The 25236-nt window shown below is 42.6% G+C and overlaps 1 protein-coding gene across 1 annotated transcript in view; it reads left to right on the top strand.

Moving 5' to 3' along the window:
- LOC130080588 (transient receptor potential cation channel subfamily M member 4-like) overlaps positions 1–22415 on the top strand; it is a 40056-nt gene extending 17641 nt beyond the window's left edge. Inside the window, exons 11-25 of the mRNA XM_056246015.1 lie at positions 1997–2233; positions 3064–3165; positions 3290–3418; positions 4498–4627; positions 4718–4863; positions 4969–5089; positions 11023–11122; positions 11214–11257; positions 11398–11686; positions 13300–13380; positions 18707–18839; positions 21376–21550; positions 21638–21803; positions 21901–22082; positions 22279–22415. Coding sequence (XP_056101990.1) covers positions 1997–2233; positions 3064–3165; positions 3290–3418; positions 4498–4627; positions 4718–4863; positions 4969–5089; positions 11023–11122; positions 11214–11257; positions 11398–11686; positions 13300–13380; positions 18707–18839; positions 21376–21550; positions 21638–21803; positions 21901–22082; positions 22279–22415 — 2172 coding nt within the window. The remainder of the gene's footprint in view (positions 1–1996; positions 2234–3063; positions 3166–3289; positions 3419–4497; positions 4628–4717; positions 4864–4968; positions 5090–11022; positions 11123–11213; positions 11258–11397; positions 11687–13299; positions 13381–18706; positions 18840–21375; positions 21551–21637; positions 21804–21900; positions 22083–22278) is intronic.
- The last annotated feature ends 2821 nt before the right edge of the window (positions 22416–25236 follow it).

Consider the following 25236-nt stretch of genomic DNA (forward strand, 5'->3'; position numbering starts at 1 on the left):
TTTCGCAAAACTGCCATGGAAACAGTTTTTGCGCATTTACAGGTCACGTGATGTAGATGGCGTGGTATGTTTGGACAGAAGACGAGACAGTTCTTTATTAAACTCATAAAAGACAAAAGAATTACAGTAATACTGGATTCTAAACCTCAAAGAAATGGCACAATCAAGAGCTTGAAGCAGATATTGGGAGAAACACCTCATGTGCCCCTCACAAGTATAAGGGGCTTTCCTTACCATTAATGCTTGGATAACACACCTACTGCTCCTTCGATTGAAAATAATGGCTAGTGCGATGGCTGGGATAAACCTGCCAACATCCGTTGCCATGATTGTTGGAAAGACTTATCGTGAGAGGAAAAAATTACGTTTTAGTCGCATAACATCGGTTAATGGAAACACTGTAATTTCGCAATCGTTTTTTTATCGACATTTAGAAAAAATCGCAAAAGTTTTGCGCAAATCTGTAATGGAAACGCGCCAGTCTATATCAACACTTATATTGGCTAGAGGTAGCCTGGATGCCGCCCACAACATTTTTTGATCGGGAAGTTCGGTCTGGACTTGCTCCATTGAAGAGTAATTATGATCGGTTCAGAAATCGTCGGGCCAATCAAATTGCCAGGGCGGGCTTTATACGATGATGGACAGATGATCTGCAGGGACGTAATCCTCACGTTATCAAAGAGCGCTTGGGTTGAACTGGTTTCCCTCAGCGATGACTGCAGCTGGAGAACTGAGATGTATAGATTCCGCTATCGCGTCTGTTGTAAAAGAAATCGACAGCGCATTCATTTTAATAGACGAACATAGAACTGCAATCAAGGCATTTGTCGATCGGAAAGATGTGTTTGCCGTACTTCCTACGGGATTCAGCAAAAGTTTATTTTATCAGCTGGCTCCGATGGTAACTAAGAAGATGGGACGCAATGAAAACCCTGTGGTCGTTGTGGTTTCTCCTTTGGTCGCACACTCGCACTCATGGAGGATCAAGTAAAAGAAGCAACACTCGTTATTTTACTTCTTCCAGCGTGCGTGCATTTGAGTTCTGTAGTTGACAACTGTGCTATGCAAAGTAGTTGACTAACTGCGTTGCTCTCATTGGTTGTAGGTCTATCCAATTGAGTGCAGAGTTTTTTTTTTTCCTGGTTCGGTTAAGACACGCCTCATAATCAAAGCCCTATTAAGCAGTATCAGACTCACATTCTGACTAGAATATGAGTATGACGAAGTCAGGCTAGGCTAGGGTGAGCGGAGCCTTTTGTTTACATCGAGGCAACAACATTAAACTTATAATTGGAACTGTTAATAGAAAACGCAAGATTAATAAGACATACTTAAATGTTGTTATCCACAAACATCAGATTGTCCTGACAAAGAGGAAACTGCTCCATTTGAGGAGAAGCTTTTGTGCGTAGCCTGCATTGTACTCTCTTAGTTTTTGGATGCTGTTCTCTGTAACATGTGCTGCGCACAGATAAACATTAGGGTTATAATGTTCAGGAACAGTGGTTAAAATCAATTTGAACCACTCTAAGTTTGTCAGCATTAGATATAATAATGAGTTTTGTAAACGGAGTGGAAAACTGTCTTCTCTAACGCAACTAAACCAGGCCTTGTCCGCTTTTTTGCATATTCAGAGGGCGGGGATTATTTAAATAAGGAACATTATGACTTCACAAAGCCTGGAAAAAACGCGTTGTAGTCCAAACGAGTCGTCTGTTGTAGTTCTTGGAAAGTGGATTCTGTTAAATAAAATCTCCCTTTGGAGTGGACCTTTAGCTTTGTAACCTTGCAGATCTTTTTTTATGCTCAAACAGCAACATTACACACCAACTAAAGTTGAAAAAGTGAAAAAGCATAATAGGACCCCTTTAAATAGTAATAATATTTCACAATAAAACATTTTACTGTATTTTTGTTAAAATAACTGTAGCCTTGGTGAGCAGTTTTTCTGGTATGTGGTGATAACCTGGTATTTCTTTCCTGGCACATGCAGTACGATGATCTGAAAGATTCCATGACTGACGCGCTGATAAACAATAAACCCCAGTTTGTGCGTCTCTTCATTGATCATGGTCTGAACATTTTGAGCTACCTGACTTACGAAAAACTGGAAGATCTTTACAACTCCATCCCTGACAACAGCCAGGCCGGCAAACTGCTGCAGCATATCCTGAAGGAGCGCAGGAACGAGTCCAGCAATGATAAGAAATACGGCATTAGCATTTATGAGGTGAGATCTGAAAATTATTGGACAAATATTGGCAGATTAATTAGTGTATTACCCAGTAACACCCACTGGAGGGCATAAGTAGGATTTGCAACTCGCAAGTTATTCTTACCAGTTTTGTACTTGTATACTAAAACAGTGATATTAAAAGACCAAATCCAGTAAATACCTTATTGATAATACATACATACAGGCATCAAATGAGCCCAGAATATGAACGCAACACGCCAACTTGCATGTTAAGCAATTTCCCTTTGCAAACCATTATAAAGAAAATGTGTATGTGGCTTAAAGCATTAAGACAGTGATACTGGAGGACCAAATTCAGTATACACCTCCTTATTGATAAAAATACTCTTTACAGGCAAGCAGATGAACCCATAATATAAACGAAACATGCAAAGTTTCATGTTAAGGGTTTTCCCTTTGAAAACTATTATAATGTAAACTCATAAAATGAAATTTATTGTGTTGTTCATATTCTGGGCTTATCTGCTTGTAAAAAATAATGCATCATCAATAAGATGTATACTGAATCTGATCTTTTAAAATCACTAAGTATATTAAGCGATTTTTACGTTAGGCATTGTAGAATGGCTCACTGTTTTTTAATGAAATACTGTGATGAGGGCTGTATAAGGATCATAAGTGGCCAAAACTTGCAGTTTGTTCACATATCTTTGTTTTTCTTCTTTTGAGAGGTAAATATTTGTGGATCGAAACTGACAGGCCTGTGCAGCAGTTCTTTAGATGTTTTGCCCGCTAGTCATTTGACTGAAAACTATGAATACCGGGTATGTGCTGTTGAAAATTTCACCGATTTCTCATCCCAGGTGTCCCAACTCCTGGAGGATCTGTTAGGGGAGGTATGCCAGCCCTTCTATAAATCTGTACTGATGCTGGACAAAAGTTCTACCAAAAGAAAAGCTTTTAAGGTACCAGACTTATTATCTAGTACCTTAGAAATGTATTATGTCCCCCCCCCCCCCCCCATCCCCCCCATTCTTCCATGTCTGCTCAGTCCTTAAAAATAAAATGTCTTTAAAAACCACCCTTCAGAAAGCATGCCAGGTCCTGCAGGGGGAGTGTAGCTATCGGAAGCAGCAATGTCAGCACGCGTGGTTATGTCTCTTCATCTGGGCAGTGCTGCAGAACCGCAGTGAGATGGCCATCTTCTGCTGGGAAATGGTAACATGCTTCTGATGAGTTATTGTCACATTGTTAGGGATGCATCATGTATCATTTATGGAGTGATTTCAGAGATTTTATGTTCTGTCATTATTGGTCATATTGGATATTTAATTGTTTTATTTTTAGATTACATGAAAGCTCACTTAAAGTTAACATTCAACCAAATGTATTAACTGTAAAAGTAAGATCTTTAGCAAACCTCAAAATGAATATCATACATTTCGGGTGTGTGATTGTTTATATTGTTGCAAGATGCAAATTGTATTATCGCACAGTTCTGCATATAAAGTTGGATATGTATTTTATCCAACTTTATCAACATACATACAGTATACTCAATTAATAATAATAATAATTCATCACATTTATATAGCGCTTTTCTGGACACTCAAAGCGCTTCACATAGAAGGGGGAATCTCCTCAACCACCACCAATGTGCAGCATCCACCTGGATGATTCACTTAAAGCGATATATATTATTTAATAAACCTCAATAATAAACCTTGACTTTTTTATTTTTAAATTTACCTGCATAAATACGGTACACTCACATAAAACTATTTATACTACCGGTATATAGCAAATCTCAACTGCTTGACTTTTATTTAATCTTAAAATGTAACCGTTTTCCCCCAGCTCTTTATATAAAGCTGGATATAAAAGTATGTCCAACATTATCTGTTTACATCCAGCAATATACACTATATAGCAAAAAGCAACTGCTTGATTGCTGCAAAATTGTTATCACTGTATTATTTCTAGATTAACTATATTATCAGCAAGCTCTAATCTTCTAAATGCAACTATGTGGCATCAACATCATGATTTTCTGTAATGCTTTGAAACCCGTGTATTGAGAAAAGCTCAATAGAAAATTAATTTGTAGGTTTATATTTTTATATATGTATAATGTCTCAACTTTGAGCATTTAAAATGACCAATTTTAGTTTTACTTACAGTATTTATTAATAGAAAATATTGAGGAAACCTTATTTGTCAGCCGTATATATAAAAAATGTATCAAAGGAAATGTTCTGCACAGCATCTCTCTGATCTGTCCTGCTGTTCTCTCTCAGTGCGGCGAGTCTGTACTGACGGCTCTGGGAGGATGTAAACTGTTGAGGGAGCTGTCTAAACAGGGGATTGAGACAGAGGCCAAGCTTTCCATTAAGGAGTTGGCCCAGAAGTTTGAGAATATGGCTCACGGTAAGATGCGTGAAAATATTTGGTTTTTGGCATCTTATAAATGTTCTAGTGATAAATCCCTCTGTTTTCTTCCCTGGCATTTTTTGACAGATGTGTTTAGCATGTGCTACCAAACCAAAGCCAGTGATTCCTTTAAGCTACTGATTCGCAAGTCTGATATGTGGGGTGACGCCACCTGTCTGAAGATGGCCATGGCTGCTGACGCCCGTATTTTCTTCAGCCACGATGGAGTACAGGTCTTTTGACATGCAAACAGTCATTAATAACATTGTTTGTTTGGTTTTGAACAAGGTAAGTGTTTTTTCCCTTTTTTTTCTTAAACGGTCTCTTTTTTTTTTTAGTCGCTGCTGTCTCAGATCTGGTGGGGTCAGATGGAGAGAGGAACTGAGCTCTGGAAACTTGCTCTGACTATGGTCATTCCTCCTCTCTGCTACACCAACCTCATCAAATTCAGGTCAGTACGTCAACCATGTAAATTTCCGGTGACACTTTACAAAAAGTTCGCATTAGTGAACATTAGTTAATGGATTAACTAACATTAACAATGATCATTTTAATTCAGATCATCAGCATTTATTATTTGTTAATGTTAGTAAATAAAAAATACAACTGCTCATTGTTAGTTGATGTTAGCACAGGTCTGTTAAATATTGTGATTGTAAACTGATAAATCTTTTGCTTTTATGTGTTAGTAAATGTTGAAATTAACATTAACCAAGATTACTAAATGCATTAGAAGTATTTTTCATTGTTAATACCAATGTTGGTCATTTTATTTGACAGGATGGAGTAAGAGACAAACCAACTAATGCCACAAATCATCACAGAACTAAAATCCATTGCTAATATTTGCAGAAATTTGACCCAAACAGAGCTCGAGTATACACAATTTTGACATTCCATACATATGATCCAATGTTGTGGGGAAACTGAAAGAATTTTGAACAAACTTGAAGATTACATTTTAAAGGTTTTTAGCTCCCATCTGGGTCAAAAAAGACCTGAACAACCTTTTTTTCTAGTCTGTTATGCTCACCAAGGCTGCATTTATTTCAAAAGAGACAGTGAAGACATTTATAATGTCACAAAATATGTCTATTTAATAATGATTTAATAAATTGAATAAATAAATGCAAAATAAATGCTGTTAATTTAACGGTGTATCAAATAATTCTGAAAAAAAGCATCACCGTTTCCACAAAAATGTCAAGCAGCACAGCTGTTTTAAACATTGATAATAACAATTGTAAAAAAGAAATGTTATCCGAGCATCAAATCAGAAAATTAGAATGATTTCTGAAAGATCACATGACACTTAAGCCTGGAGTAATGATGCTGAAAATTCAGCTTTTTGCATCACAGAAATAAATTACATTTGAAAATATATTCAAATAGAAAACGTCTCAGGTTACGTATGTAACCCTGGTTCCCTGAGAGGGAACGAGACGCTGCGTCGAGACGCGGTGGGAACGCCCCTGCGTGATTGTGTCGTGAAGCACGTGTATAATCAGTCCAATGGAGAGACGAGACGTCATAGGCGGGTGACGTCATCGACCAGGAAACTATAAAGCACACCTGAAAACAGACCGCGCCAGCTTCTGATAGGCCGAAGCAAGTCGATCACAGGCATGCAGGGAGTATGGCAGGGCGACGCAGCGTCTCGTTCCCTCTCAGGGAACCAGGGTTACATACGTAACCTGAGACGTTCCCTTTCAAGGGAACTCGAGCTGCGTCGAGACGCGGTGGGAACTCTCATGACGCCATACGACAAATGCCTGTTCTGTGTGAAGTCCTTGCGCACACTAAGAAGGCAGCCATACTCCTCGTATCTTGGTCAGACGCCTCACAGTGCCGCGAAGTAAACGTATTACAGGGTGTCTCCCCAAGGATACACCACTTAAAGGGACATGGTAAGCAGCTAAGGCTGCCATGTACACCTTTAGTGTGGAGGGGGATAGACCTGCGGAGAAACGCTCCTGCAGGAACTCCAGCACTGCAACCACAGGGCAGATAACTGGGTCCAGCTGGTGCTCTCCGCACCAGGAAGTAAACAATTTCCACTTCAAGGTGTAGAGTTTCCTCATGGAGGGAGCTCTGGAGATGAGGATGGTCTCAACAACCCCTCAGAGGCCAAGCCCAAAGTTTCCACAATTCTGGGCGGGGGGAAGGATCAACCCGCTCGACTGAGAGAAAAAGTCCCCCCGAGCGGAATCTCCAGTGGAGAGCCGCCGAGGAGAGACCCTCGGTCCGAGAACCATACTCGGGCCTGCCAACACTGGGCTAATAACAGATTTTTTAGAAGGGCCCCGTCCCGGCGAACTCTCTCCAGAACTCCCTGGAGCAGAGAGATCGGGGGAAATGTGTACAGACGTGACCTCGGCCACGTCTGCATCATAGCGTCCAGCCCCAGAGGAGCTGGCTGACTGAATGAGAACCATTGTGGACAGTGTGTGTTCTCTAAGATGCAAAGTTTTTCATAGGAGTTCCACCACCTCGGGGTGGAATCTCCATTCCCCGGGCCTCGGCCCCTGCCTCGACAGGATGTCTGCTCCTGGATTATGTAAGAGACCACCGACGTGTTGTCTGTGCAGACAAGCACATGGTGACCTCTCAGGTCTGGCAGGAAGTGCTTGAGAGAGAGAGATCGAAACACCGCCATCATTTCTAGCCAATTTATGTGCCAAGAAAGTAGATGGTCCTGCCAAAGTCCTTTCGCCGAGCGACCACTCATGATCGCCCCCCAACCTGTGAGGGAAGCATCCGTCGATAGCTACGCGTCGACAAGAAGCCCCCAGCACTGGGCCTAGGGCGAGGAACCAAGGTTTCTTCCACATGACTAAGGCACGTAGGCATCGCCGCGTGACCTTGATCATGCGAAACGGATTTCCCCTCGGAGAAACCCCTTGGTCCTGAGCCACCACTGCAGGGGTCTCATGTACAGGAGGCCGAAAGTTATTACGTTGGACGCAGCTGCCATGAGACCCACCAGTCTCTAAAACTGTTTCGCAGTGAGTGACTGGCCTAGTTTTACCTAGGCCGAAGAGAAGAACCCGATATTGGTACACTTCGCCCCCGAAAGCGAACCTCAGGGACTTCCTGTGTGGAGGACGGATGGCTACATGGAAGGACGCGTCCTTCCATCTATCGTGACAAACCAGTCCTCGGACTGAATCTGTGACACAATCTGTTTGAAATGTAAGCATCCAACCTTCTTTGGAACAATGAAGTAACGGCTGTAAACCCCTGACTCCCTACTGGGAGGAGGAACCCTTTCTATAGCCTCCTTTCGCAGAAGAGTCTGTACTTCTTGCTCCATAGCCAGAGCCTGCTCGGAGTCCACCACGTAGGGAGGACCCCTAGAAATCTAGGCGGAAGAACCGAACTGGATTCTGAAGCCATTTCTATAGTGCGTAGGACCCAATGATATATATTTGGCAGTAGCTTACACGCTGCCAGAAAATCTACTAAGGGTACCAGTCTCTCGAGACTGGCCTCTGGATTTAACCGAACAGTCACTTCGGTGCCCTGAAGCGGATAACCGGCAGGGAACGACCGACTTGACTGTTCCACGACCCTCCTCGGAGGATCGTTTGGGAACGCTGACACCTCGGTGCCCTGAAACGGATAACCGGCAGGGAACAACCGAACTGGCAGTGCTGCGACCCTCCTCAGAGAGTCGCTTCTCAGGAATGATAACATAACCAGAGCCTGCTCGGGATCCACCACCGTAGGGAGGACCCCTAGAAATATGCGTGGATGAGAACCGAACTGAGTTCTGTAACCCTTTTCTATAGTGAGCAGGACCCAACGAGATATATTTGGCAGTAGCTTCCACGCTGCCAGAAAATCTACTAAGGGGACCAGTCTCTCAAGACTGGCCTCTGGTATTGTTCGAACAGCCACTTCGGTGCCCTGTAACGGCGAACCGGCAGGGAAAACCGAACTGACTGTTCTACGACCCTCCTCGGAGGATCGTTTGGGGACGCTGACACCTCGGTGCCCTGAATGGCGAACCGGCAGGGAACAACCGAACTGGCAGCGCTGCGACCCTCCTCAGAGAGTCGCCCCCCAGAGGGCGCCGAGGAGACACGGATTCTCGAACCCGTCTCTGCCCGGAGGGGGCCACCCTCAGAAGCCAGATAGCCTCGGCATCAGGACTTCTTCTTAGTCGAAGCCTACTTCGAGATAACAACTATCCTCAGATATGTCTTATCTGAAAATGACTATGGCTATGTCTTATCTGAAAATGACTATGGCTAAGACTACTAAAAGGAACCAGCCTCTCGCGACTGGTCTCTAGTATAGCTTGAGAAGCCAATCCGGCGTCCTGAAATGGATGACCGGCAGGAAATAACCGAACTGACCCCTCTTAAACCCCCCTTCTGCGAGTCAGACACTGAGACTAGAACTCGCTGGAGGGCACCGAAGGGAGATGTGCACCATATAATGAGGTGTTATCCATTTCCTCTTGGGAACAACCATTTATTTCCTCAGAAATAAATGACTCCTCAAAAATCAGATGAGTACATATTTAATTTTCTCAATTAAATACAGCCAAATATCAACCAGACAAGTAAACACGGTCTGGATGAAAAAGCTGAATAGTATATTAATACAGACATTTAACTCCAGGATAAGATGAATACATATTTAATTTTCTCAAAAATTAAATGCAGCCAAATATCAACCGGACAAGTAGAAACGGTCTGGATGAAAAAGCTTAAAGCTGAATAGTATATTAATACAGACATCTAACTCCAAGGATAAGATGAGTAGCTATATATTTAATTTTCTCAAATTAAATGCAGCCAAATATCAACCAGACAAGTAGAAACGGTCTGAATGAAAAAGCTGAATAGCCAATAAATACAGACATTTAACTCAAAGATTAGATGAGTAGGCCTACATATTTAATTTTCTCAAATTAAATACAGCCAAATATCAACCAGACAAGTAGAAACGGTCTAGTTTAAAGGCTGAATATAGTGTATTAATATAGACCTCATATTATAATCTCAAACAATAAAGAATACAAAATTAGTTTTCAAACAATCATAAGAGAACGAGAGAAAGGGAAATTTCCCGTCTACTCAGTTCCCTGTGCATATTAGCTACCATTTATCTACACGTTGCCTCGGCAAACGTGAGAAGAGCCACTTTATTATGCAGATATGCAGACCCATAAATTATATTTACGCGCTGCCTCGGCAAGCGCGCGATCTGAGCCATAGATTCTTATTGTAGAGATGCAGACCCATAATCAACGCGCTGCCTCGGCAAACGCGAGATCTGAGCCAATAGATTCTTATTGCAAACCCGTAATCTACGCGCTGCCTCGGCAAACGCGAGATCCGAGCCACGACTCTATGCAGCCCGTAATCTACGCGCTGCCTCGGCACACGCGAGATCCGAGATCCAGTCACAGAATCTTTATTGCAGACCCATAATCTACCCGCTGCCTCGGCAAACGCGTAGATCCGAGCCAAATCTTTATTGACTTTCTTCCCTCGAGAAGAAAGCCAACAAGAGCAGAGCTGAAACTCTCGATAGTGCATATGTTACACGTCGGGAATTTATGAATGAACACAGTCAGACCCAATTTACTAGAGCTGACCGTGCATGCTCCACTCCCAAACAGACAACACATGAATCGCGTGTGTACCCACTCGTAATGAAGCGAGGGCAGAGACGAACACACGATCCAAGGCTGTTTGCTCTCCATACTCCTGTCTAATATATATATATACATATATATATATATATATATATATATATATATATATATATATGCTTGTGGACAAACAACAATAAATAGACAGAGACAAGATCACACAGAGCGCTTGCTGAAGGCACAGAAGCTTGCGCGGTCTGTTTTCAGGTGTGCTTTATAGTTTCCTGGTCGATGACGTCACCCGCCTATGACGTCTCGTCTCTCCATTGGACTGATTATACACGTGCTTCACGACGCAATCACGCAGGGGCGTTCCCACCGCGTCTCGACGCAGCTCGAGTTCCCTTGAAAGGGAACTGTTCTTTCAATTTGTAATAATATTTCACAATATAAATGCTTTTACTGTATTTTTGTTTAAATAAATGCAGCCCTTGTAAACAGAAGAGACTTCTTTCAAATTATAAAATAAATAAATAATGTTTTCAAACATGACAGGTACTGTACAACACTCCCAAGAAAACATTTTGTTTTAATTTCAGAAAAGAAACAAATTAAGTAACACCTGGAAAATGAATTAGCAGAACATCACACAGTGATGTGGAAATCACTAACTAATAGTGAATAATTAACTAATACTTATATTTTTACAAGCTGTGAGTTTAACATTTGTATGTAATGTATTGCTTATTAGGAGTGACCGAGATTTTTATTTCTCACAGGAAAGAGGGTCACGCAGAAGACAAATTGGTGATGGTACCTCCACCCTCAGTAACAGACTGTCACCACACAGAAACTGTCTTCTCCTTCAATGACATCAAACACCAGTAAATGAGCTTTTATTTAATACATCATGCATAAATATAAGATCTCTGTAGACAAACATACCTTTATCTGTGATCTTCTTATGATATTTAGCAGTGAAGCAGAGCAAGAGGATCATATCAGACGACCAACAAAAGGTTTGACTGTTCAGTTTGAAACCCATGGGTTAATGAACAATTTTGTTCATTAATTGTCATTTTTTGGTCTTTTATTTGATCGAGTTGACTGAAATTGGTTGCCCTTATTACTTTTCCCTGTTTCTTCCTTCCTGTAACAGGTACCTTTGCACATGTCAAACCTAAGGAGCCCTTTCTTTTTTCCCGCTGGAGGCAGTACTGGTACGCTCCTGTCACTTCATTTATCGGCAACGTTCTGATGTACTTCCTGTTCCTGTTTCTGTACGCCTATGTGCTATTGGTCGACTTCAAGCCACCTCCCCCTTATGGTCCTGCCCCTTCGGAGTACGTGCTGTATTTCTGGGTTTTCACTATCTTGTGTGAGGAGATTCGAGAGGTAGGTGCCGACACGGATGCTTCACTTGTAAAAAATCAGCTTACAAGTGATCAGTGTTGGGGCAGTGTTTCCGCTACATTCATTCTGCCGTGGCGGGCCGCCACACCTAAAATCATCCCGCCACGGCTGCAGCTTCTCGGTCCGATATTGTATGTGTTATTGTTAAGCCCCACTAAAGGCATACAAAACATTGTAAAGCACCATAGAGTTTTCACACTATATTCCAAGACTTCTAAAGTCATTCAATAGCATAATGTGAGGTAAAAATTTATATTTAAGTCGTTAAGTTAAAGTTAATGGAAACTCATCTCTCCTCAGTCATTCTCCATTCAGCATTCAAACAGCACGTCACGTTCGGTTACGACAGTAACACGATGACTCTCTCTTCAAGATCAATGTTCCCATTATTATACTTTATTTGTAGATAAAGGTCTATGGTTTGCATAAAATCACTTTATCTTGCTGGAGTTTATAGCGCTTTCTAAATCATATTCCTTTCTCCCGGGTGTCTGTTACTACAGCACTAGATTAGAGAGCACTATGAATTGTTCTTCATGTGCACTGTAAGTTAACTGAAATTTAAAACTGTTAAAAGAAAAGGCTCAATAAACTGTTGCATAGATATAATACATTAAGCATAGATAGATATAATCTCTTCGCTTTGTGCTTTGAACTTTTCAATGCGAAGCGCTGCACGCTGTGACTTCACGTTGCTTCAAGTGCATCATTCTGCGCACGGGATGCGCATAATCGCTTTGCCGCTATTATTGGCGCCTTTCATGTTATAATGCTTAGGGGAGGTTTTAACACCTGGGATAAGGGGGCGTGGCCAATGGGAATATCACTCATGGGCCACGCCCCCTCCCCCTGGCGAAATGGGCCTGCCACCACGGCTGGAAAAAATCCTAGAGGAAACACTGTGGGGTTAACGGCATTAACTAATGCGAGTTATGTCATCAGATTACTTCTTTCATGTAACTAGTAAATAATGCGTTACTTTTAAATTTACAATAAAGATATTTTTTCAAATAAATAATTCAAGTTACTTTTGTTTTCCCATTTATTGAGTGACAGCTCTCTTGCCTTCAAGTTGGATAAGTGCAGAGGCTTTTTGTGCACAGTGTAAACATGATACTATAGTTTTTGAGTTTCATACATGTTATTGTAGTTCTAGACTACAGATATTCTCACATATCTGTGATTCTGTGATCCAGAATGGGCAGCACAGCTGAAAGGTTTGTTTTATGCTGCACCCTCTACTGTACAGGCTTGAATTTGCATTTCCTTCAGCCTGAGGCGATTCATTTGACTTCTGGTGTGAAAGTTCCTTCACTTTTGCAAAAAATAGAACTTTTTTTTTCTTGTTATTTAAAAACAAACAAGCGAGCTCATCCCAGGTGAGAAAAAGTAAATACATTTAATAATTAAAAGCTTTACTTTTCATAAGTAATTAAGTAATGCAATTAGTACTTTTTTAGGGAGTAACGCAATATTGCATAATATAATATAATATAATACAATGTAATTTATAATATAACATTACTTTTAAAAGTAACTTTCCCCAACACTGCAAGTGAAACAATAAGTTTTTCAGTTGAGTATAATGATTAATCCATCCATTTATTCTACTTTCTCCTGCTTTTCATTCCCAGGCGTTTACTCGGAGTTTGATGCTGTATGCTAAGGATGTGTGGAATAAGTGTGATGTTCTTGCCATCTCCCTCTTCATTGCTGGTCTGTGCTGCAGGTAATAGCCCTTAACGCCCGTTTCACACATACTCCGTGTGCAGTGCGTATGCGGTGCATATAGCTACGGTACAGGAGCAGCACGCGCTATAGTGCTTTCACATATGCTGTGTTTGCACTATGCAACTGATCCGCGGCTGTACCACAAAAACATTTGTGTTTCAAATCCAGAGGTTACCAGCAACTTTTATTTAAAAAAAGTTTTGTCACCAGTGCGATTCTCTTTGTACACATATACACTCTTTAATAGACGTTTAAACACAATTTGAACAACATATAGGCTATTCAATGCATTACTTCTATATAGAATATATATTAAGTTGCTCAAGCAAGTGGTAAAATTTAACCATGTACTTATATTAAAATCACAAACATTTTAAATTAAAACTTAAAATTGACAAGAACAGCAGACTCATACCTTTTTCATTTGCATAATTTAAATCTTTATAAATAAATCTTGCATGTCACAAAGAACTTGTTTTTCCACCTCCACGAATGAGATGAGTGTCGTTCATTATGTCGCCTTGTTGAAGTAAATTGTAGTTTTCCTTGCTTTACCCCGGTCTTAAAGTAAAAAGATGACTGTGAAAAATAGTGGTATTTAATTAAACGAGTATTGCACGCTACGGGTAAAGTCATCTTTTCTCGAGATATTGAAGCCAAAAATTATCCTTAATTTTTCATATATTGTCAACGCAGTGCAGCAGCCAGCAGACCTAGAGCAGGCTATCTTGCGTGCCCATTGGCTGCCCTGCGGCAACTGCTGCAGCCTACCACTGAGCCTTGCGCGTGATGCCACTTATACTTTAAGCGTGGATGGGGACCTGCCCTTATCCAACAGCTCTTGAAGGAAGCCAAGCAACCACGGGACCCCACATATTCGTGGGTCTAGATCTCTATCGGCACACCATTTGTAGAACACCGACCATTTAGACGTGTAAAGCCGCCTCGTAGAGGGAGCTCTGGATTGCGTAATCGTGTTCATCACTCCTTCTGGCAAGACAACGGGTATCCGTTGATTACCCATACATGCAGAGACCAGCGCTCTGGATGGGGATGCTAGATTGAGCCGCGGGCTTGACAGAGGAGGTCTCTCCTCACCGGAATCGGCCAAGCTACAGCGCTACAGCTGTGTGTGACAGCCGCATCAGCTCCGGGAACCAGATTTGGTTCTCCCATCGCGGGGCTATAAGGAGCACCGTGTGGCCCGTTTCCCTGATCCTCTTGATTACCTGTGGTAACAGAGAGACCGGAGGGAAAGCATAAAGAGGGAGGCTGGGCCAGGTTTTGGGCCAGCGCATCCTCGTTCTTTGAAAAGAACAGCAGGCAATGAGCATTGTCTTTTGATGCAAACAGGTCGACTTTCGCTTTGCCAAAAAGGCGCCACAGTAACTGGACTGTCTGGGGGTGCAGGGGCCATTCCGTGGTCCCTGGATAGCTTGTCTGGGCCGTCCCGTATGAATGGGAGGAAGCGCCTGAGCACGTTCTCGACCGCTATCATTTCCAGACAGTTTATGTGGAAACATCTCTCTTGTTCTGACCAGAGGCCAAAGACCGGTCTGCCCTCGAAGAGTGCGCCCCAACCTAGGTTGGAGGCATCCGTCGAGATGACCTTTCGGTACGAGACAGCTCCCATTGTCACACCCCGCTGATACAAGTCAGCCGCTAACCAAGGCTGCAGAGCCAAAACGCAGCTCTGAGTCACTCTGATCCGGCTGCGACCTGAAGCCCAAGCCTGGTGAGGCACTCGGGCGTTCAGCCAGCGCTGTAGCCGGCGCATGCGCAGCAGGCCCAGCTGAAGCACAGCCGAGGCCCGATGCCATACAGCCCAGCATTCTCTGGAATGTTTTTAGAGAAGCGCTGCTGCCCTCCTGGAAAGATGCGGCCAGGTGTCGAACACGGCGCGCACGCTGTGTCGATAAACGGGCCGTCATAGCCACAGAGTCCAGTTCTATTCCTAGAAAGGAAACTGACTGACTGGGCAGTAATGAGCTCTTGGTCCAGTTGACCGAGAGACCCAGGCTTTCCAGATGACTGAGAAGAACAGTTCTGTGAGATTACAGTTCCATCTCTGACTGCGCTAGAATCAGTCAATCGTCCAAATAGTTCAGAATTCGCAGCCCTTTTTCTCTCAAGGGGGTGAGAGCCGCGTCCATGCATTTCGTAAATGTACGGGGTGCCAAAGACAGGCCGAACGGGAGGACGGTGTATTGATATGCCCGACCGTTGAAGGCGAATCTCAAGAATGGCCTGTGACGGGGGACTATCTGAATCTGAAAGTATGCATCTTTCAGATCGAGAGAAATAAACCAGTCTCTCGGGCGAATTTGCGTGAGAATTTGTCTGGTCGTGAGCATTTTGAACGGCCGTCTCATGAGAGCTTTGTTCAAATATCTCAGATCTAAGATAGGTCTTAGAGCTCCGTCCTTCTTGGGTACGAGAAAATAGCGGCTGTAAAAGCCTGACTCACTCAGAGAAGGAGGTACTGGTTCTACGGCCCCTTTGCACAGCAGTGTGGCTATTTCTGCGCGGAGTAGATGTGCTACATCCGCTTTCACTTTCGTCTCGGTCCGTACTCGAAAGCGAGGGGGATGGCGAGCGAAGTGAAGCGAATAGCCCTGACTTATAGTGCTCAGCACCCATTCTGACACTCCTGGAATAGCCTCCCATGCTTTTACATGTATAGCTAGGGGCAGAATGGACTCCGGGTTCTGATCGCCGCTCATCGCGGGCTCGTGAAACTGAACCGGAGGTGTGTGCGAGGCGCTCGCGCCCTCGGATGTCAGGAACGGCGGCTCGCTGACAGCGGAGACTGTATCACTTGTGATGACCCGACTACTTGGAATGGGGAACATTTTGTGATGATATTTTGTGCGAGCGGAGCCTGGGGTAAAGAATTTGTCAGTAAGCGTGAGCGCTCGCGGGCGGGCAAGTGACTTACATTCATAACTCGGCCGCTGTGAGGCTGTTGCCGTGTAACAGAGCAGGCAGCGAGTAGGTGTGAGCACAATTCTATGGGCACATTCTCTGCATCTATCACTCGAGCGGCTTCTGCCAGCTTTATGAGAGTGGGCTCTTTTGGGTGTGTGAGACACGTGGGGCACCGTGTTTGTGTAGGGGTGAGCACTGCTTTTTGGGCACTTTTTCTACTCTTAAAACACCATCGGCGTGAGCCGGTTTGCCAGAAATTATACTCTTTTTGAGATTTCTCTGGGTTGCCGGCGGTTGTGTGCAGGCTTCTCTGAGGGGACTGACAGGACGAGATATTTCGACGGCGGTCCGGCCGCATCGAGACCCAGCCGTCTTTTCCTCTCTGCTGTAGCTAGGAGGGCTTCGCATGCTCGGGCTTCAGCGCAATCCTGGGCCGGGGTGGACGGCTGTACGAGCGTGATCTAGGGCGGCCACCCTGTCGTCGCTGCGAAGGACAGGAGGCGCAAGAGCTCAGCGTCCACGCTAGCCCGAGTCCTGCTGGATTCCTGGATCGAGGAGGAGGCGGAGTGATGAGAACTCGACAACTCTTCACTGTCTGATGCCAGGATGGAAGAGCTGTCACTGAGGTCCTTCAGCTTCGTCCCATGAGGCGGCAGTGTCGAAGCCGACATCTCCGCGTCCGGGAGGGGCGGAGAAGGAGAGAGAGAGGCTGGCGGGATGAAGTCCGGCGAGCCCTTCACAGTGACCTCAGGCTCCGGTATCCTCTGCGAACGGGGCTTCTTCTTGCGCGGTCCGGAGGGCGGAGTGACAGCGGCCGTGGTGAAGGCTTTGAGTCGAGCCCGCAGGGTCGACAACGGAAGCGCTTCACAGTGTACGCAGCCTCCCGAATCCAGGGCGAGGGCTGCGTGGTCTGGGCCCAGGCAGAGAGCGCAAATCACATGGCGGTCTCCGGCGCTGAGCGGGGCTCTGCACGAGCCACAGGAAAGGCGAGGCATTTTTATAAAAACGCTTGCGCTCTTTTAGAGAAGAGTGAGCGTCGCGGCGTCGAAGACTCACAGTAAAAGCACTAAACAAAAGGATACTCGACGCCGGATGGCGTAGCAGGCACGGAAGGCTGAAGACGGCCGGCTTCTTCAGGCCCTGTCCTCTGCGTGCTGGTCGCTAGTTTTGACGGCGGATGGCTTCTCTCAAAGTCCAGCGATGCGTAGAGCTTCGCTGAAGATGATGAAATCAGTGAGGCAGCCCACCCCCCCTTCTGGCGGGCTGTGACGCGTAGTGGGCGCGACGTCACGCGCAAGGCTCAGTGGTAGGCTGCAGCAATTGCCGCAGGGCAGCCAATGGGCACACAAGATAGCCTGTTCTAGGTCTGCTGGCTGCTGCACTGCGTTGACAATATATGAAAAATTAAGGATAATTTTTGGCTTCAATATCTCGAGAAAAGATGTCTTTACCTGTAGCGTAAGCAACTTACGCAATACGAGAGGTTCATTTAATTTAATTAAATGCATTTATGATTAAATTACTAAATTTTCATGTCAATTTGTGTTCATTTTGACCACGAACTATGCGCTGTCACTTTAATTCAGCGCGTGCAGCACAGCATAAATAGACTCGGTGCGTAAACGATCTCTGCACTGCTGTATACGCACCGCACCTGGGACGGATCGCCGGGCCGCATCTGCGTGCAGTGTGAAAGCTCTAACCTGTTAACATGGGTACGGAAAAAAATATGCACCGTATACGCACTGCAAACGAGTATGTGTGAAATGGGCGTGACAGTCCTGCAAGTTTTCATAAAAAATATTTATCAGCAAAAAAGTTTTTAACATGATTAAAAATAAGAAATGTTTTTTTGAGCAGCAAATCAGCATATTAGAGTGATTTCTGCAGGATCATGCGACACTGTAGACTGGAGTAATGATGTTGAAAATTCAGCTTTGATTATGTTATAAATTGTTAAAAATTACATAAAACTTTGTATCACATACTCACAAAGAGTTTAGCACAACTATTTACACACACACACACACACACACATATTTTTGGAGGATGTGTAATAGTAAAAAAAAATATATTTAAATAGAAAAGTTATTTTAAATTGTAAATCATATTTCACAATATCACTGTTTTTTTTACTGTTTTTAATCAAATATACAAAGCCTGCACATATATATATACTGTATATACAGTAATATTTTAACATACTTTTTTTAATAGACCTTTCCTTTTTATATTTTAAAAACACATGATACATGAAGACTTTTGAAGTATTGCAGACTCTAGTAGCAGGCTATGGTGTCACAATTTAGCAGTTATTGTTTACTAAATATTCATCATACCTTCTACTACATGTTTGTGTAATCATCTGTATATGTGTGCCTTTGTGTCTGTCTCAGGATGTTCAAATCGTCATACAGCATGGGACGTGGTATACTGTGTATTGACTACATGGTCTTCACACTCCGACTCATTCACATTTTCGCTGTTCATAAACAGCTGGGTCCCAAAATCATCATACTTGTCAAAATGGTGAGACAAACAGAAGCATTTTGTACGGTTCTGCCTAAAGAGGTAAAAGGACGATTTAGACTTTTAAAACTTTACAGCTCTGTTAAAATGTTTGGTATTATGGTACACGTGTTCACTATTTACTCAATGCTTATTAGCATGCATATATCTAGCATATTGGCTGTTCATTCATACTTATAAAGCACAAATTAACCCTTTAAGTTAATAAGCCGGCGCTCCCGTTTGCGTGTGTCTGTTTATAAGCCTATAGAAACTGAAACCAAATTGCTAGCTCAATCATTCTTTTTGCATACAAAACCAGAGATGTAACATGTTCAGATCAAGCCTCCAACATGCCCATGTTGCGTTGTTTTCACCCTCTAATCAGTCTGTACAAACTGCGTAATATGCGTTTACAAAAAAAAACACAAAAATGCATTGCACGTCTTTGCACACATGTTCTGTAGATCTGCGATTGATAGTTACGTCTTCCGATGGCTCATTGACGTATCACGTTCTGTGCACTATGACCCCCGGGTGTGTCGCATGTTGTGACGTCACAAGCTGCGTCATTTGACCCAAGGGGCTAATCCATCAGCCGGAAGTTGAAGCTGCCTCCGGGGGCCGCCATTGTAGCTGGCTATCACCTGCTGTTAGCATCCCATTGACTCCCATTCATTTTGGCGTCACTTTGACAGCGAATAACTTTACATCTGAAGTGTCCAAAGACTCCATTTGTCCATTATTTATTTCTAAAGAAACACGACAATGTATAAAAGGCTCCATTACTTTGTATCTTACGTTATGGCCCCGTAGAAGCCATTCTTGTAAAAATAGGCTAACGATTGCGTCATAACCACGGGACGCTCTGTCGCACAGTCGAGAAATTACCGTATAGACAGAAGTAGAAGCTCGTGGGGAATCGTTTACTGTCTATGAGGCAATCGGGTGGACATGGAGGCATAAAGTCAATGGAGAAGCCCATAGATAGAGAGTTCATAAAAGCAACGGGACAAAATATTTCAACAACAGATTTGTTTCAGATTTCAATTTAGATTTGTCCCGGCACAGCTACTAGAAGGTCAGTACGGTTGCTCACGTGACAACTACGTCGTCAAGCTCAGTTTGAGCCTGCGCAGTGCGCTTGGCTATCAGGAAGTGAGTGCCCATGTTGGGCTTCAACTCTCTCCATTGAAATCAACGGGGTCGCTGTGTCCATTTCTTTTACTGCCTATGATTTGACCATGCGTTTGACTCGCGTGATTTTTTTTCCCCAAACCACTTCAGCGGAAATCCCGCCCTGCAGCCAATTCTGAAGTTTTCATTGGTCATGTCAATCACTGTACAGATTGCCTACACCAAACACTGATCCCTAAACCTACCCGTCACTGTAACCTAAACCAATAAAATCGGCTGCAGGGCGGGATTTCCGCTAAAGTGGTTTGGGGGAAAAAAAATCACAAGTTTGACTCCCATTTGCTATATGTTCCTTCTTATCGTTATTGTCTTTTTACCATTGCTTTATTTTATCATTTCTTTCTCCTTTAGACACTCACAAATACAAGCACATTCACACACACACACACACACGCGCGTGCGCGCACGCACGCAACGTTATGTCTAAACGAAAGTACACGGACGCGGAGGTTTTGGAAATACTAATTGCGTCCGATGACGATGAACTATACGTCTGCTCATCTATTTATTTTATATTTTAACCAATTCAATGTTCAATCAAAATTCAAAAGCAAAATGTTATCTGTTTGACCACAAATGTAATTGAATATTTTACATGGCATTTCCCCTCCCTTTTTTTGAATGAGTGTAAAAATGAGTGTATCTTAACTAATTTATGTAAACAGTTCAAATCAATTCTGTATAGTTTTAAATTGTTTTATGCACGTTTTTCACATTGACAAGTTTGAGGTTGACATTTATCCATTTTTTTTATTGAATATAATATGTAAAAAATAAATAATTAAAATAGTTTTTCTTTTTGTTTATTGCACTTTTGAGATATTTATCTAGTTACTATTGATTTTTTACAAACATAGCCTTCAAATTGGGAGAGTAAGGATTATTTTGATGTATGGCATATGAAAATGCTCAAAAGAATGACAGCACAGCATGTATAAATACAAAGATATACTCTGGTGGAATTGTTCTATGGCAGGTCATAAAGGGTTAATGAATTATCCTGCATGACCATATTCTACAACTAATAGACCATTAACATAGTTTTCATATAATAATGTGCTAGTAATATTAATAGTGAATATGTGTACCTTAATATAAAGTGTTATATTATTGTTATACCATGATTTTTGTTTGATATTAGGAATTGAGGGACAAGTTGAAATTATGTTCTGTGGTAATCAACATTATCTCACAGATTCTATCTATAGAGTTGAAAATGGTTTAATTGATCATTAATTCTGTGCAATAAACGTCTTTATTGACTACATTAGATACTAAAATTCCATTGTGTGTCAAACATATTCCAGATATAAAAAAAAAAAAAAAAATTCAATACTTGAAAAATACTTCTGAACCACAGATAAAGGATGCGCTCTTCTTCTTATTCTTCCTGGCGGTGTGGCTGAGTGCGTATGGAGTGGCCAATCAAGCTCTACTATATACATACGATCCAAGCCCTACCAGAGCGTTTCGTCGAGTATTGTACAGACCATATTTGTATATATTTGGACACATGCCTTTGGAAGAAATAGACAGTATGCTCACTTCTGATTTACACTTCACTTTACAATTAAGTTTTTGTTAGCATCCACTAACTATATTGTATATTTGTGTGTGTTAAGCTGGCGAGTATTGGGATAGGGACTGCACAGATAATGTCACATTGATTGATGAAGGGAAAGAGCCATGTAGAGACACCAGCCACAACTGGCTTGTGGTCATTTTGCTGGTCATCTTCCTACTGGTCACCAACATCCTACTTATCAACCTGCTTATTGCCATATTCAGGTATTCTTTTTCTGTTCATTCATTCATCTGGTGTATGTAGCCATCAAATGATCCATCCATCCATGTATTTCTCTTCTCCTTGTGTCTGTTTGTGCAGCTATACATTCACTAAGGTTCAGGAGCGCAGTGACACATACTGGAAGTTTCAGCGCTATAATCTAATAGTGGAATATCATTCTCGTCCAAATCTCGCTCCACCCTTCATCATCCTCTCCCACATCAACCTCTTCATCAAAAGAAACCTCTGCAAAATGCCATCCACCAAAATCCACCATTTTGGTAAATTATTGTAAACATTCGCACAAAACATGTTATAATCAAACTAAACATGCCTAGTGTGACCCGAAACCCCTGGGCCGGGGTGGACGGCTGTACGAGCCCCCCCCCCCCCCCCATTTGATTATAGTTCAAAAAGCAGATTTTAAAAAAGATGACGTAATGTAAATGTTTGTGTGAATTTGTCTCTCTTTAATAGCCGTTCATTTGAAGGGTAGAGAGGCTAACAAGCTGGTGAAATGGGAGACCTTGCAGAAGGAGAACTACCTGGCTCTCGAGAGCAAAAAACAAAAAGGGACCGACTCTGAGAGGCTGAAACGCATGAATGCTAAGTGAGTCCAACTTGCATTAAAAATAACATTTTCCTGTATAGACGTACTCTTTCAACTTTCTCACAAGTCTTTCACAATGTGGATAAAGAGGGGGTGAAACATGTCTCAAACTAAATGATGGTTGTTTTTGGTTGCAAAAAAAGTGTTTAAAAGCATCAACAATCTTAGGCCCCGTCCACACTACTGCGTTTTTGTTTAAAAACGGAGACCTTTTGCTACGTTTGCACCTCCCGTCCACACTAAAACGGCAAAAACGGAGACCCAAAACGGAGAAGTTTAGAAACGCTGCCGATCCGTTTTTCGTTTTGAATCTCCGGAGGGCGTTTTAGTGTAGACGGGTAAAAACGGAGGACTTTAGAAACGATGACGTAGTAGAGGCTCACGCTCGGCTCTATGATTGGGTGTCATCAGTCATGGCGTATATCTTTGCTAGCAGCTGTTGTACAAGTAAATTCTGCATTTTACAACACTATAACTGCCTACATGCGCCGGAGTCAAGCTGTTATTCGAGCGATCTGTGACAATTCCTGCGTGCAGCGGCGGCGTTGACCGTACATGGAGCCTCGGTTTGGGGTTAACCCAGAGCATGGTGGGATAATTTTATCAATGAAGTTGTGTTTACACCGGCACGCGCATGCCCAGTGTTGGTGAATGGTCACGTGATCCGCGTTTTCAGTCGTTTTAATGTGGACGGAGATCAATTCTAATACGCAGCTAAAACGCTGGTGTGGACGGAGATCGTATTCGTTTTAATTATCCGTTTCTAAACTAAAACGCAGTAGTGTGGATGGGGCCTTAGCGTTACAATATACTGCCAGTGTCCCGTTGGAAAAGAGAAATTACATCCATAAACATGGGTCTCTTAAATGCACGTTCTATATCAAACAAGGCTTTTATTTTGAATTACTTTTTAACATCGTGTTCGTTGGACTTGGTTGAATCCTGGCGATCAGATGGCTCTGGGTGAGTTGACACCACCAGGCTGTGACTTTTTGAACCCCTCGGACCACAGGACCAGGAGGTGGTGTTTCCACTGTTTTCCGAGACACTTTTAAATGCAGATTACTATCCATAGAAATCTATTCGAGCTTCGAGGTACAGTTACTAAAGATTGATACTCTGGATATTTTTTTCTGTGTTTTGATATATAGACCTCCTAAACTGAATAAGGCTCGATTCACATATAGCGCCTAAAAACGCGTAGAAAACGCTGGCCGTGCCACGTTCTCCTTTTTCCAAATCGCTAGGGCGGTTGCGCTCCGGTTGGTTCTTGTCACGTGCACCTACGGTGCGCTTATGGTGCGCTTGCGGCATTCTGAAAAGTTGAGATTTTTTTATCTCGATGCGGCACGGACGCGCTTGGAAAAAACGAGCTTCCATTATGAGCGCGCATACCGCACGCCTACATTTGAAATAATGAACTTGAGCGCGCAAAAGACGCGATATGTGAACAGGCCCTAAGGATTTCATTCAGCATTTTTCTGATTTTCTCTCTGAATTGGTGTCTTGCTGTGATAAACTTTTGGGCCTATGGGATTATAATGTTCATTTATGCTGCCCATCAAAGCCATTGGTTAATAAATTTCTTTCTCTTATCGAGTCTTTTAATTTCACACAACTCATAAGAAAGGTCATACACTAGATCTTGTGTTATCATTTGGTATTTCTGTATCTAATTTGGTGGTTTCAGATGAAAGCATTTCATAACATTATTCAGTGGTATTCGATGTTGTTTGTTCTTATATGCATTCAACCTCTTCTCAGCCTTAACATTATGCTAGGTCCATCAATTCTTCAACTGCAAAACCTTTTTCTGAATTTTATTTATCAAATGTTACAGACAACCGGGAACACTTCCCATAAATCCTGATGTACTCGTTACATCATAAGAAGAATGGCATCTACGCTAATATTAGTCTCTCTGTTTATCCCAAGTTTACCGCAGTCCGCCAGATCCAGGCCATATCCAGATCTGATGAAGGACCTGCGCATGGACGCGACAACAACACAGTCCTGAAGTGTCACTAGTCCCTCCCGGTGAAGGCCTCCTTCCCTTTACCTCTGTACAGATAATTGTTGTCGGGATAATTCCGGTTCACAAGGCTACGCCGAAGCGCTAAAATTCTGTATAATAAATTTTAAGGCCAGACAAGTAGTTCGTTGAGGGTTGGTTTTTTTAGGGAAGGACTGCGTGCCTGCGCACATATATTCAAATGCGCATACGTATAGAATTAACTCTTAATGCGCATGTGCAGCACGCCATCAGCGTTCTCACAGGTTTGCGTTTTTACTGTTTGCGTAGAGAGAACTTAAGAGTTTTCTGTTAAAATGGTGTTGTGTCAGCGGCCCCTAAGTTAATAACTAATGATCGTTGCGACGGAAGTGAATCAATTAAAACTAACTTTAGCTGGAAAATAACTTTATTCTAGAGCTGTCATGAAGCCAAAACAATCTCCGTTACTTTAATTTCCTATTATCACTGTAAAGCAGCTTTGTAACAATCTACATTGTTAAAAGCGCTATATAAATTAAGATGACTTGACTTTACTTGACAAAGTCGTAGGTGGAGAGGACACTGAAGTGCTGGTTGAGGTTTTTACTAAGTCATGTACTCTTGCCTTAGATTATGTTGCCCCTCTTAAATGAAAGAAGTTCATAAGGGAACTTCTCAACCTTGGCTAAGCAATGTTACCTGCTCTCTTAGACAAGAGTGCAGAAAAGCTGAACGGAAGTGGAGGAGAGAAACTTCAGGTTTCGTTTGAGATGTTAAAAGAGTCCCTGGCTAACTATCAGAAGTAGTAAAGGATGAAAAAATTTAAATTTTC

The sequence above is a fragment of the Rhinichthys klamathensis genome, unplaced genomic scaffold, assembly GCF_029890125.1.
Source record: "Rhinichthys klamathensis goyatoka isolate OS25496 unplaced genomic scaffold, OSU_Roscu_1.1 h1tg000035l_1, whole genome shotgun sequence".
In the NCBI taxonomy this organism is placed as follows: Eukaryota; Metazoa; Chordata; class Actinopteri; order Cypriniformes; family Leuciscidae; genus Rhinichthys; species Rhinichthys klamathensis.